The following is a 14,300-nucleotide window of genomic DNA, read 5'->3' on the forward strand; positions in this document are numbered from 1 at the left end:
TGTATTTGTTTATTGTACAGAAAAATAAAAATGACATGTCAAGCAGTCAATTGACTACATTGCAGTCAAGAAGTAGGGCAAATTAAGACACTGTTTTGATTTGCGTAGTTGCGTTACCCCCAACACTGACAATAACATAGACAGCAAATTAAGATATTTTTTCGTTTTGTGGGGCGGCACCGGTAGGCTATCAAAAGTAGATTTCGATTTTCGCTACCACCGTGTAGTCAAGCCTTAAGCCATACCCAAGTAGCCTTAATCGAGGTAATGTTTAATTATGATTTATTTTGTTATTGAATTCGTAGGCTGGGATTCCTCTCGGTAACAATTACGTTTAAAGGTAGCCTAGCCTCCTGCTTTTTCAGAAGGGGCGGCAGTCAGGCTACTGACAGAGCGATGTACAGTGGCAGAGCACAGTGGCTGAAAGTGGTACTAAAGCTTCACGCAGCTTCATGCCTCGTAATGCGCGACTGAAGTGGCCATTTGAAAGCGATGCCCACTGTATATAGTTTACATGGTTTGCAAAACATAACATTCTATTTTAACATTTTATACAGTGTCCCAATTTTTTTTCAAAACGGGGTTGTAATTTGTATGAATGCCTTAAGGATATTTCAGCCTGGATGAAAGATCGGCACCTTCAGCTTAATCTCTCAAAAACTGAGTTTTGGGTGTTTCCAGCTAAAACAGCTATTCCCCAACTGACATCCAGCTGATTCAGAATGCTGGAGCAGGCCTGGTCTTCAATCAGCCAAAGAGGACACATGTAACTCCTCTCATAGTTACTCTCCATTGGCCTATAGGGCACTGAATGGATCTGCTCCTAGTTATTTTAATTCAATAATCAAGACGTACAGTACATCCCCAACCGCCCATTGCGGTCTTCTGATGAGTGTCTATTGTGTTGACCAGTCATAAACACTAGGTCTAATTCAAGACTCTTTTCCTCAGTGGTGGTGGAATGAGATGCTCAGTGCTCTCCCTTCCTGTGATAGTTTTGGGTCTTGACATTCCTGTTCAACATGCACTTAGTTCTTTAAGCGCTTCTTATGCGTTATTCTTATTTTGAATTTGTATAATATTGTTTTATTTCCATTAGGCTGTTGATTATTTTTACATTGTTTAGTATTGATGTTCTCCTTAATGTAGTCTTACCATGTTATTGTTTTTATATTATTGATTGAATGGACATTATTATTTATTATTGCTTTTTTTCCTCATTTTTACGGAGCCCGTGAGGTGACATGAAAAAAAAAACGAAGGTAAAAAAAAAAAAAAAAACTGAGAAAAGGTATGTACTATTGACTTTCTTTTGCGAGATATTGAGTTTGTTTTGCGAGATCTCGAGTTTCTTTTGCGAGATCTTGACTTTCTTTTGCGAGATTTCGAGTTTCTTTTGCGAGATATTGACTTTCTTTTGTGAGATCTCGAGTTTCTTTTGCGAGATCTTGACTTTCTTTTGCGAGTCTCGCAAATCCATCAATGCATTATGAGAACCACTAGAAATGTTCCGGAGAGCTTTAGCCACTGGAATTAGGTTGCAGTTCCTTATTTTGGCATCTGCGTTGGTCTGAGGTTGCGTTCCACACTGACTGACAAGCCAACCTAGTCAGGGTGCGATTTGTGAAAAAAGCCGAGGGGGGGCGGGGGCGTCATCACTCCTACACATCACTCCATCCTAAACCTCGATTTCAATAGTCAATTTGATTTTAGAGGCTTTAAAAATATGAAGTTTCGTTTCCCTTTCTTTAACTTGTTTAGCTGTATTCTCCAGTGCAGTGAACAAGCCGCTGCATTCTGCAGTGAGTCAAGACCAGAAGTTAACGTTACCGGCACACACGCACAGTGATAGTCTTTTGATTTTAGACAGGGCCGGTTCTATGTTATTCTGTGCCTAGGAGCAACACGCCCACGACCGCAACAGCCATTAATATCTAGGTATACGCACGCAGCACAGGCAAGCACAGGCTACCAGGAGAAACATCAACCAATTCAGATCAATTAGTTAAAATAATATAAATGAACTATACAATTGCAAGCGACCATGCCACAGCGGGCTACTGTATTAATGTCATCATTGTCCTACCGTATCCTCGAACTCGTCTATTGCCCGAATATGAAGCCAAGAACCATAGGCCTACCTTTTTTGCGTTCTCTCCCTCCTTTTTTGTATTTTATATCCTCTGTTTATGTTCTTTTTTCTGGCTACCAAATTTGTTTACAGCCATTTTCCCACTAGTTTTGCCTACCAAGCATACGCGTAGCCACGGCCAGGCCTGTCTACTTGCCAATTAGGCTTTCCTTCGTTTACGTTCACCATCTAAAAAAGACGCGCAAGTCAACACTGCGCTGATAGTTCAAGAATCAGTAAAATCGCGTAGGCTACAGCCGGCAGCTCCGTAATTGTCAGGTGTGATGAAATGCGTTCATATTCCACTTTTTATGTCATAAACGCTGCATGCCTATAAAAAGGCTTTGCAGTAGGATTGTCCGATGGTCAAGCTGTTGCTTCAATTTGTGTTTTAATTTATGCAACGCACCGATGCTGGGTTCATGCAGTTTTGCGCAAGTTTAAAATGTTTAGCCGACAGCATAATGTGTCATTTTTGTACAATAAGTTCCACTTTTCATGTCATGAATGTAACATGCCTATGAAGGCTTTGAAGTTGTCCAATATGGTCAATCAATTGTGTTTCATGTGACGCACCGAAGCTACATTCATGCATTGTTTTGCTCCAGTTGGAAATGTTTTTGTGTAATTTGTCAGCTATGATCAAATGCCTTCAATAAATTCCACATAAATATAACATGCCTATGATTAATGTTTGTATGGCCACCCATTTGAACATTTCTGGCTACGCTACCGAGAACAGAATCTCTCAATCTCACATCTTGACAGGTCACCTCTAACGTAGCCTACTACTCCCCACGGGGGAGGGGTAGCCTAACTTTTGATACATTTTTAAAAATAAATCGTTATCAGCTAATAGGGAAACTGCCAGAAACAACAAGCAACAACGCTTTAAGCTGGTAAGTGAGACACATCGATGAATGCACACTTAATGCAGAATCACCACAGAAAGCGTTTATTTGATTATTTATTTTCTGCCCCCCCCCCCTCCCCTCCCCTCCCCTCCCCTCCCCTCCCCTCCCCTCCAGACCGGGCCCGGTGCTGTTGCTCCTGTTGCGTCTCTTTCAGTAATTTCGCCGACAATGACACTGCAGCCTGGCCTGCATTTATGCGCGAAGCCCGTTAGTTTTGCTCTTGTTCGCCGCATGCTGGCAAAACAAGGCACTGCAACGTAATTTCAGCTGAAGCTCTCCAGAACGTTTGTGGTTCTGCATTGATGGATTTGCGAGATCTCGCAAAAGAAAGTCAATATATCGCAAAAGAAACTCGAGATCTCGCAAAAGAAAGTCAATATCTCGCAAAAGAAACTCGAGTTCTCGCAAAACAAACTCAATATCTCGCAAAAGAAAGTCAATATCTCGCAAAAGAAACTCGAGATCTCGCAAAACAAACTCAAGATCTCGCAAACCTAGTCAATGTTTGTCCCAAGTACATACCGTTTCTCAGTATTTTTTTTTTTTACCTTCGTTTTTTTTTTTTTTCATGTCACCTCACATGTACACCACATTCATTGCTTATTTTATGATTTATTTTATGACCAACATTCTAATCTGTTCCCTGTTAAATTTTAATATTGTTTTTGTATTTGTACATCGTTTTGGAGAAAGGCGTCTGCCAAATCCCATAACCATAATTTAATATGAGGTGGATCTGTATATATAGTGTACGACTTGTATGAAGGTTTGTGTTTAAAACTTGGCCATGGTGGTTCTGTACTTCATTGCAGCCCAGCCCCTCCTCTTCCAGCCTCAGTTCCACTCACTCTGCCCCCTCACAGATGATAAATCCAACAGGCAGCAGAGGTATGTTCCATCATCAAAAGAAAACACTGTAGTGAAAGTAATCTGAAAACTGGGTATCACTTTATCAATGACACGGCCACATGCCAAAGGTTGTAAGACAATGTGGTAGAAACATGGAATCAAAAAAATAAGCGTATCTTTTTTAACATTTTTATGAAAAATGGCGTGTCCACAATTATTTACAGCCTTTTAAAATAATCACTGGAAACATCTTTATTTGCAATCAAAGCTCTCAAAATGGTTCTTATAATACATACCAAGCCACTCCATGTCTCCAAAATTATTGTAGACCGCACCTTTTTAGCTGCAATCCGGGTATTGAGGCAGGAACGATTATTTGCCATCACTCTGGGCCCAGTTCCCCGAAAGCATCTTAAGCCTAAGAGCGTCGTAAAGTCCCTCTTACGAACGTCTTAAGATTTGCCGACTGTTTCCCGAAACCATCGTAGCTTAAGAGCGCCGTGAAAACACTCGTAGATCTACGAGTGCTCCAGAGTACTCGTTACCAGCTAAGATCGTCTTAACAGTACTTCTCACTGAGGTCACCAACAGGACATACAGAGGAATTACAACTTAGAATACATAATCCAATTTACGTTCCCATTCTTTATTGTGTTTACCTGTGATGAATCAGATTTTAGCGTGCAAAATAGCCTACATTTAATGGTCATAATAATGTGATGAAAAGCGGACAAAAATGCAATCAAGTTATGAAACGAGACGTTGCCAGAATAGTTTGACATTATCTTTGCTAAGTGAATATTTTATTAGGCCTATGAGGTAAAAAGCAGAGAAAGCAACATGTGGTTTAGTCTGTAGCCTACTGCATCAAAATCTAAGCCTACACATTTTCTCTCTTTCTTACTCGACTTCTTTCTTATCTTCAAACGTGTTCTTAAGTGACACCGCGAAAAATTATTGCATGGTGCAACAATCTAATCTTAAAATAATTACAATTATGTATGTCTCTGTGTGGTATATAACCTACTAGGGATGCTTACATACAGATGTCAAAGTGTTTCTATTTTCGTATTGATGTGAATTAATGTGTAGATCCGAAGTTTAAATGGTAGGCCTATAGCTGTGACATGAAGTCACAGCCCTGGCCTTGTACTCACTTTTTTGATGGATTGAGGTCTGGGCTCAGTTTCCCGATAACGACGGAGACACGCTCTTAAGAGGGTTTTCTACGATTCATCTTAAGATCGTTCGTTTGTTTTTTCCGACTGTTTCCCGAACATGCTCGTAGCGTGAACGCGCGTGCACTTCTCTTAAGGGGAGCTGTCCACGTCAATAGTTCTGAAATATCCTCTAATTTGACGGTGATGTCAGGTGACTGCACGTCACAGCTATAGGCCTACCATTTAAACTTCGGATCTACACATTAATTCACATCAATACGAAAATAGAAACACTTTGACATCTGCATGTAAGCATCCCAAGTATAGGTTATATACCACACAGACATAAATAATTGTAATTATCTTAAGATTAGATTGTTGCACCATGCAATCATTTTTCGCGGTGTCACTTAAGAACACGTTTGAAGATAAGAAAGAAGTCCAGTAAGAAAGTGAGGAAATGTGTATGCTTAGATTTTGATGCAGTACAGACTAAACCACGTGTTGCTTTCTCTGCTTTTTACCTCTAAGGCCTAATAAAATATAGCCTTCACTTAGCAAAGATAATGGCAAACTATTCTGGCAATGTCTCGTTTCATAACTTGATTGCATTTTTGTCCGCTTTTCATCACATTATTATGACCATTAAATGTAGGCTATGCTATTTAATTTGCACGTTAAAATCTGATTCATCACAGGTAAACACAATAAAGAATGGGAACGTACGTTGGATTATGTATTCTAAGTTGTAATTCCTCTGTATGTCCTGTTGGTGACCTCAGAGAGAAGTACTGTTAAGACGCTCTTAGCCGGTAACGACGAGAACTCTGGAGCACTTGTAGATCTACGAGTGTTTTCACGACGCTCTTAAGCTACGATGGTTTCGGGAAACAGACGGCAAATCTTAAGACGTTCGTAAGAGGGAATTTACGACGCTCTTAGGCTTAAGATGCTTTCGGGGAACTGGGCCCTGGACACTGGCTGGGCCACTCTAAAATATAACATTGTTGTCTGTTAACCATTTCTTGACTTGTTTGGCTGTATGTTTTGGATCATTGTATGGTTTAATGGTCCAATGATGCCTATTGGGGCAGGTCTCTTGGCACACTGCCTGATCTTTTCCTCCAGAATCTCAGCGTAGCCTCTTGCTTTAGTGTTACCGTTTACTTTGAGAAGGTCACCAGGGGCCTATTGCACAAAACTAGGATAAGGGATTAAGCCGGGATATCTTGGTTATCCTGGCTCAATTGATCCGTGATCCAGTTGCACAAAAGCGGGTTCACTAGTTCACATTCCTGAATTTGCATAAAGACATAAAAGCATAATACATAAAAGCATGATAGAAAAGCATGTTTGGCGAGGTCTCTGGCCATGGTCCTGAAGGGCTTCGCAGAATCGTGCCGGAGTCGACTGCGCAGGCAGGAGTCGGGCAGGATTCCGCCATACACCCCCTTATCCTTTAAACATGGAAGACGGGAGGCGTAAGGGGAGGTAGTGGGTTGCGAGCAGAGTAACACCGATGCTGTAACTTCGGCAGGTAGACTGCAAATAAATAACCTGACTGATTGAAGGAGGCGTGGCAAATTCTGTCACGCTCCTCCCGAACTTCCGTTTGTAAAACGCCATTTCACTAGTTCACATTCCTGAATTTGCATAAAGACATAAAAGCATAATACATAAAAGCATGATAGAAAAGCATGTTTTGCGAGGTCTCTGGCCATGGTCCTGAAGGGCTTCGCGTAATCGTGCCGGAGTCAACTGAGCAGGCAGGAGTCGGGCAAGATTCCGCCATACACCCCAAAAATTGCGTTTGAAGATGAAGGACTCTATGGCCAGAACCACGCTGAGCAAATTCAATGGGAGTGTGCAAGTTGCTCTTTCCTCAGATCAGAGATTTGATCTGATATGAGTGATAGGCGTCGGAGGACCAACGGGCCGAGAGTTTTGAGGGCTTGTCGGACAGACCGTTATTTGCCGCAGTGGTGGCTGCAGTTGAGTAACAGTCTGCTGGGATTCCGACTTGCGTTAGTGAGCTGCCTTTGAAACCAGAAGCAAGTGACGGAGCGTTCGTCGTCTGTAGCAAAGGGGGGGGGGATCTAATGGGGATGCGATAGAGGAACGACTTGAATTAAGACAGCCAGGGGCACCTGTCGTCTATGGCAGAAGGAGATGTAATGATGATGCAAATGCCAATATATGAGTTCACATTCAAAACAGCAAACTTGTTTGGCAAGATCCCTAACCAGGGTGAAGGAGTGCTTAGCAGATTGGTCAGACCACCAGCTGCGGTGGTGGCTTTACCAATCCTAAAATAATGGGAAGCTTGAGGGCTAACTTAACATGCATGCACTTGCACACATAACATGTACTTAACATGACATGCAGGGCAATGAGCTTGCAGTTGCAGAACTTGGGGTCAGTGCAGGGGAGTGCGACTTGCAGTTGCAGAGCTCGGGGTCGGTGTAGGGGAGTACAGCTTGCAGTTGCAGAGCTCGGGGTCGGTGCAGGGGAGTACAGCTTGCAGTTGCAGAGCTTGGGGTCAGTGCAGGGGAGTACAGCTTGCAGTTGCAGAGCTTGGGGTCAGTGCAGGGGAGTACAGCTTTCAATGGCAGAGCTCGGGAATAGAAGTGGAATGCAGTGGGAATAGAAGACTGATGTAGTTGCTGATGCTCATGGCATGTGATTTGAAGATTTGTGAGTGATTTTAACATTCCAAATTACGATCTACAATTCTGCTGTTTGGCAAGATCCCTAGCCAGGGTCATGGAGTGCATTACAGGGATCTTGCAGGAGTGTACTGCGCTGGCAGGAATCAAGCAGGATCCATGTGATCACCCCAAAAAATGCAACCCGATTGAAAAGACCCTGGCTAGGACCATGTAGGCTATAGATAAGGTGACATGAATGGTATCTAAGGCCCCTGGAGTATTTGAGCAAGTGCTCGGGTAGACCCTTATTTGCCTGAATGAAACCTAAAACGGTCTGTGCCAATTGCGTTGGTAGATATCCGAGTTGCCCTTAAACCAATGAGGGTTACATGTGCAAAATGTCAAATATATGCTATAAGGGGAACTTAGACATAGCATGTACACATGGTCTGAATATAAGCTAAATATACTATAGCAGGAGTAGGCTAGTCAGTAGCCATAGATATATACACTAGATGTCGCCTTCTGCTTCTCAGCATGCGTCAACACCGCCGCCATCTTTGTACAGGGATCTGAAGCGCTAAACTACTTCTCTTGTATTGTCAGCGTTACCTATTTAGCGACGTTTGGCCATCCCCAGCGATAGAAAACCTTTTTAGCGATTAGCGACAAATTTGGGAACTTCTCACAATGATGGCAGATCGGCTTCTTTGTTGTTGAAACGTAAGAAAATCACCTTTCTCATGGCTTTGTCATTTATGAATTCAGCTACATCTCGTTTGCCCATGGCACTGACCCATGATTATAAAAGTAACGACTGGCGTAGCCTATGTAGTAGGCAAGCAGAGGTAAATGTTCTACAGATCTACAGCAACTTCTGGTGAGATTACAACTTACATGAGTAAACGAGACGAGGGGTATGTGGCCTCAACCAGAGCCTGTCTAGAAGAGCCTGTTTACTTTCATTGTATCGAACCTGGTTGCAGTTTACTCATTGTTCCTCTAGGGGCCGCCGCTAGTGCAGAATGAATGGGAGTCTATGGGGCTAGACGGGTAAAATGTATCTTTATTATCGTCTTAAGCTTAGTTTTCTCTAGACTCAACCATAAATACATGCCTGTCAGTTGGAACAACCCAAAAAACTAGATAATTGCTTGAGATTTTGACGATTTATGGTGATTTTATTTTCGCTAGATCTTTGCCCAGATTGACGCTAATGCGTTATAGAGGAGTGGATCACTGAAGCAAGATGGCGTCTCGATTGACGCATTCGTTCCAATGAACAGCAGTAGTCAAGGCGACATCTAGTGTATATGTCTATGGTCAGTAGCCTACTAAAATCAAACACAGTAGGCTAGGTAATTTTAGCTATATAATTACCCTTGACAAACGGCAGTAGTTTGTAGCATAGTAGGTCAACACAATGTCATGTGTAGGCTAACTTTTAGCCATCTGTAATGAGGGAGAGCTAGTTGCCTGCTAAAACAAACGAAGTGGCAAGGATGTAACGTGTTAGAAGTTACAAGCTGGGACCCATGCAAAAAGGCTTCTATAAGACTACAGGTGAAGCAGTGCTTCACCAAAAAAAAAGTAAAGAACAAAACACGCAAAAAATCTTACAATAATCCCAATTTTACTCCTTTGAAACAGAAATACTGTCACTAACACGAGCTGTTTTCCTGAAATCAATTCTGTGAGTGACAACAGCGCCATTTCACCCGCGGTGGAACAGCGAATTACAGTGAATCAGACTGCTTCACCAACTTTTCGTTTTGCTTCACTACCATAGTATAGATATCTTTCCCCATTGACTTCAATGTAAATCGAGTGAAACCCATAGGCTGCTCGTGGATTTTTTCTGTTTCAATAGAGCTGCACAGTCCCGCCCACAGCCAAAATGCGGTTAGGTGCCGGATGTAAGATTCCCATTCATTTGTCCCATTGACGTTTGGAAAAATCTGTATCTAAAGAGTTTTACAGCATGTCTTAGGCTAACCAGCTACGGCATAACTCATAAGCATACAACATATCATTTCGAGTGAAAAAACGAAGAGAAAATCCAAAAAAAGTCAAAGGTACAAGACTGTGTACATATTTTCATTTCCGAGCGAAGGAACTACTCATCCCATAAACCACCGCGCCTCACTGAATAATATATAAGCAATGCACGAACCAGCGCGAAATCATTTCAAAACCGGCGACAGTACGCGAACCCTTTCCTCCAAACAGTGATTTTTATATAGTGAATGTGCAGTTAATAGCAGTTATTTCAGGAGTAATCGTGTAAATAATAGTGTTTTGATATTGAATTTTATATTTATCATCGTGTATTTTATATCGTGTGTGTGAAAGCGGTTAACGTTAACGGCAGTGCTTCGTAACGTTACCTGACTCATCCTATGCTGTCATCACTGCTCAGTCGGGCTGATGCATGGTCTGCTCTTGGACCACCATATTCAGTTTATTAATTTGCCATGAATTATTACACAAAATGTTCATTAAATGCACGAAGTATTCCTAGGTTAATGATAAATATGAATCATACAGTATGAAGGCTACAGTAGCCTAGCTAATGTTAACTAGCACTGCTAGCAGCATTAACGTTACCAACCTCCCTGCTTAACTCACCACAACTTTGTAGGTCTTGTCCCTCATGCTGCTGACCCTTACAAAACCCACAAACTGACTCTCGGACACACAACAGTCAATAATGTGACCCGATTTAAAGTGGCTTTCACCCCTTTGGACACTCACTAAAACATAATATTCATACCTGTGTTGCAGCATGTAGGCTAATGTTAGCTGCATTATGTAATGACATATAATGTCGGAAATGCTAAAGGTTAGCCTGTCGGCTAGTGCTAGCCTACCTGAAAAGTTTGAGTGTTTAAACTAACATTTACAGTGGTCTATTTGATAGTGTATTGGCCCTGACTAAGTTTGTGTGATGTATAAACCCCAATCCTTGTTGATACAAGTACCAATATTCGTCAAGAACGTTTTTAATCACATTAAGATTTTCGCCATAGGTAGTAAAAAAACTCCGCCATCTTTGTCAATATTTTTCCGCTGAGAAAGTTTCAAACTATGACCATAACGGCCTTTCCACCAATCAGAGGCATCACTGTGGGATTGTTCAGGATTGTGGGTAATGAAGTACTTATCCAAGAGATCGCGAATAAAAGGCATTTATCTCAAAACAAGGTTAGTGCCCCACAAACTCTTGGTGTCTATAGGAGCATATACAATCGCTTAGTACAACCGTAGCTGGTTTTAAGTCTACCACGTGCAGTTAAGTTTTTATGGCGATGGAGAAATTGCATTGACTTTTTACATCCGGCATCGGCTGTGGGCGGGACTGTGCAGCTCTATTGATCCTTATGGCAGATAAGTCCCACCCGTGAAGCAGTGACCGATTGGGCAGAATTTCACACTTCCTGCCGTTGAATATGATTGACGCAACACTCTGGCCAATCACTGTCTCAATTAATGAGCTTGCTTGCCATAACTTTTCAGTTGCCTTCAGTGACCTTACTAGAGTTTCATTATAAATTGTGTAACTCATTCACATAGTTTTACATTAATTTTGTAAGGTACATCGGATTTTTTTCTGTGTATGGGGAGAACGTTTTATTTAGGATTATTGTGTGTAGCTCTGTGTTTTCTAACAGCTAGGGGGGAAAGCTTGCTAGCGGTCTCCCCATCAGCTAACGCTAGTGACTCGCTAAATCCTAGCAAGATGGATTAGACGGAAGTTTCAGGCGATGAACATCGTTGACCGCAATTCACAGGATTCTTTACAGTTTTTTTTAAATGAGTAGAACTTATGAGTGAATGAAGAGGGGAGACCAAGAGACTTCATGTGAAATTAACACAGTTCGTGGGTGCTACGGTAAGGATAAACTTGTTACAGTAGGCTATGCATTAGAAAGTACAGCTTCTCAACGTAGCCGTCCTGCAAGTTCACTGATGTGTTATGATAACATTAGCCTATGCTATTGATGTGTTATAACGTCTTGGCTTCCCATTTTAAATCCTCAACTTTGTCAAAGACAATTCAGAACAATCTGCTTGAAGCTAAATTTCAACTACCATTTATAAACGAAAGACACAGCACCGTTTCTCGTGTGGCATATTGACCACTTGACATTTCATGCAAAGTACAATTGTCCACTATCGCAACATTATGTTGATGTGGCTGTGATTGATTCAGAAAGAAATTCTAGGATTCTTCAGGAGGCAGATGCCAAGTGGATTTTTAGTTTTGTAGAGAAGGAAGGCAGTGACAGAAACAAACTGGTTGGTCAAACATATATGCCAGAGCAGCAGTCATGGTATAATTTCTTAATGTGAATTTCTTAAGTGAACGCTGCATATGCGCAGTTTATTCTTTGTTATATTCATAACGGTTCAATCTAGTGTCAAGGAGCTGGTATCCCAGAGCCAAGAATGTGTCTCTTAAAGGGACACCAGGCAAGCCTGATGCTTTTTCTCTACGAAACTCCCCCTCGCTTGGTCTGAAGCTCTTTTCCTTTTCTTTGCATCTTCCGTCAAGGGTCTTCGCCGGCTCTGCCATTATACATATGTTTGCAACAATAACATAGCGTTTCGTTAGCCTCCCTCTGTGCTGTGGATGCAGGATGTAAACTGATCCTGCTTCGGTCGGCGGGTATGATACACTGAACTTGCAAGCGGGATATTCTTCCTACAGGCAGTAGGGGCGGGCGAGAGAGTCTTCATTCGCCCTGTAATGAGTCATTTAACCATATACCGACTTACGAAGATGAGTAATTAACACGAAAACGTTGCCTGGTGTCCCTTTAATAGGCTATTGACATTGCTTAGAGCCTGCACTATGCCTTATGGGGCATAATTAGTAGCTTAGAATATTGGAAGGTTGTTGTTTCAAGATATTGTGGACATCAACAACTTGGCATTAATACACTGCAAAAACTGCTTATCCAACCAAGTGTTATTTATCTTATATTAAGATCAGAAAAATATAGTTGGTATTGTTTTCAGTATATAGAGACTTACCTAGTCACTAATTAGTGCTAAAGTGGAGATGCTCTTTTTGGGGGGCATGACCATAGATAGCCTAGTCTTTGCAAGCAATATGTCTAACAAAAATATGCAAACTTATAATAATAATAATAATAATACATAAACCTTGTTTACTGTCTTGTCCAATCTTAGGCCTACTACTACACTCCATTTGTGTCCTGTACTTTGAGATGGTGGTAAACAGGTCTTGATTTCTCAACAAATTACTCTGTCTAGCTCTCTGACTGATCAAACAACATAGCTTTTGTTTCATGTGTCTAATACATTCAACTTCACCAACTTTGTGTTAGGCGCAATGTTCGTTTGGGGGGGGGGTCATAATTTCATAACTGCTTCACTAGAAAAAAATACCACCAGCCGCCACTGGAATACAGGCACACTGGCTACTGAAACAAATTTGAATGACAAACAACTAAAAATAGACAACACGTTGGTTAAAAAAATTCCAAGCAACTTCAAAGAACCCCGAAGGACAGACTGGAAGCCTGATTTATCAGAAATGTCACGTCAATATAACATGGCTGCTTGCAATGTTCAAGTGTGATTCACGGGATATTTAGCCTAACGTTACACTGACCTCAGTTCACCATATGCCTCCAGACAAGCAGTAGTGGCTACTCCGTGAGCCTGTAACCATTAACACACCCAATGCAACCGAAAAGTTGTTAGCTAAACACAGACAAATAGCAAAACAAGTGCCTTCATCTAGTAGGCTATACGTGTTTGTGACGCGCATCTCGACATTCAGCAGGAACGAGTGGGCTTTACAAACAGCTCTAATACAAAGCAACAAGATAAGAACTACCTCCCTCCAGTAGTTTCCCCACGCAACCTAGACCATGAAGGTCTGAAACAGATCATGGGCAGCAAGTTCTGCTTGAGACAAGAGAGCAAACCGGTAGTCACTGCGAGCGGAGTAACACCGATGCTGTAACTTCGGCAGGTAGACTGCAAATAAATAACCTGACTGATTGAAGGAGGCGTGGCAAATTCTGTCACGCACCTCCAGAACTTCCGTTTGTAAAACGCCATATAGGGGGCAGCAGGATATGTTATGGTATAAGTTACCATGGCGATTTATTCTGTGGGGCTAGCCCGCTCCAGACCAGGCTAAATTCCAGTCAAGTCAAGTCAACTTTATTTCTATAGCACATTTAAAAACAACTGAGTTGAACCAAAGTGCTTACAAACAAACATAAAACAATGACAATGGTACAACAACAATAATAACATAACATGGGGGAAAATAAATAAATAATTTAAATAATAAACAAATTGGTCAAAAATAAAATAAAGAATAAAGAGTGTGTGTGTGGGGGGGGGTATTAAGGTAGATTATAAGCTTGGGAGAAAATGAAAGTCTTTAAGTTAGACTTAAAGCAGTCAATGGTTGGAGAGGACTTAATATGTACAGACAGACTATTCCAGAGTTGGGGGGCAACAACAGAGAAGGCTTTATCACCCTTAGTTTTAAGGCGTGTTTTGGGGATATAGAGAAGATTCTGAGATGAAGACCTAAGTGATCTTGGAGGCT

At 41.6% G+C, this 14,300-nt stretch overlaps 1 protein-coding gene across 1 annotated transcript in view; it reads left to right on the top strand.

The window, feature by feature from the left end:
* The window catches only part of dock3 (dedicator of cytokinesis 3), an 835,931-nt gene that overhangs the window by 699,461 nt on the left and 122,170 nt on the right, over positions 1-14,300 (top strand). The window contains 1 exon segment of the mRNA XM_076267926.1: positions 3,858-3,933. Within this exon segment, the coding sequence (XP_076124041.1) occupies positions 3,858-3,933 (76 nt within the window).

Source organism: Alosa pseudoharengus, unplaced genomic scaffold (genome assembly GCF_046254945.1).
Source record: "Alosa pseudoharengus isolate Yale_2024_CS ecotype anadromous, Long Island Sound unplaced genomic scaffold, YU_APseudo_1.1 YU_APseudo_1.1_scf_5, whole genome shotgun sequence".
Classification (NCBI taxonomy): domain Eukaryota; kingdom Metazoa; phylum Chordata; class Actinopteri; order Clupeiformes; family Clupeidae; genus Alosa; species Alosa pseudoharengus.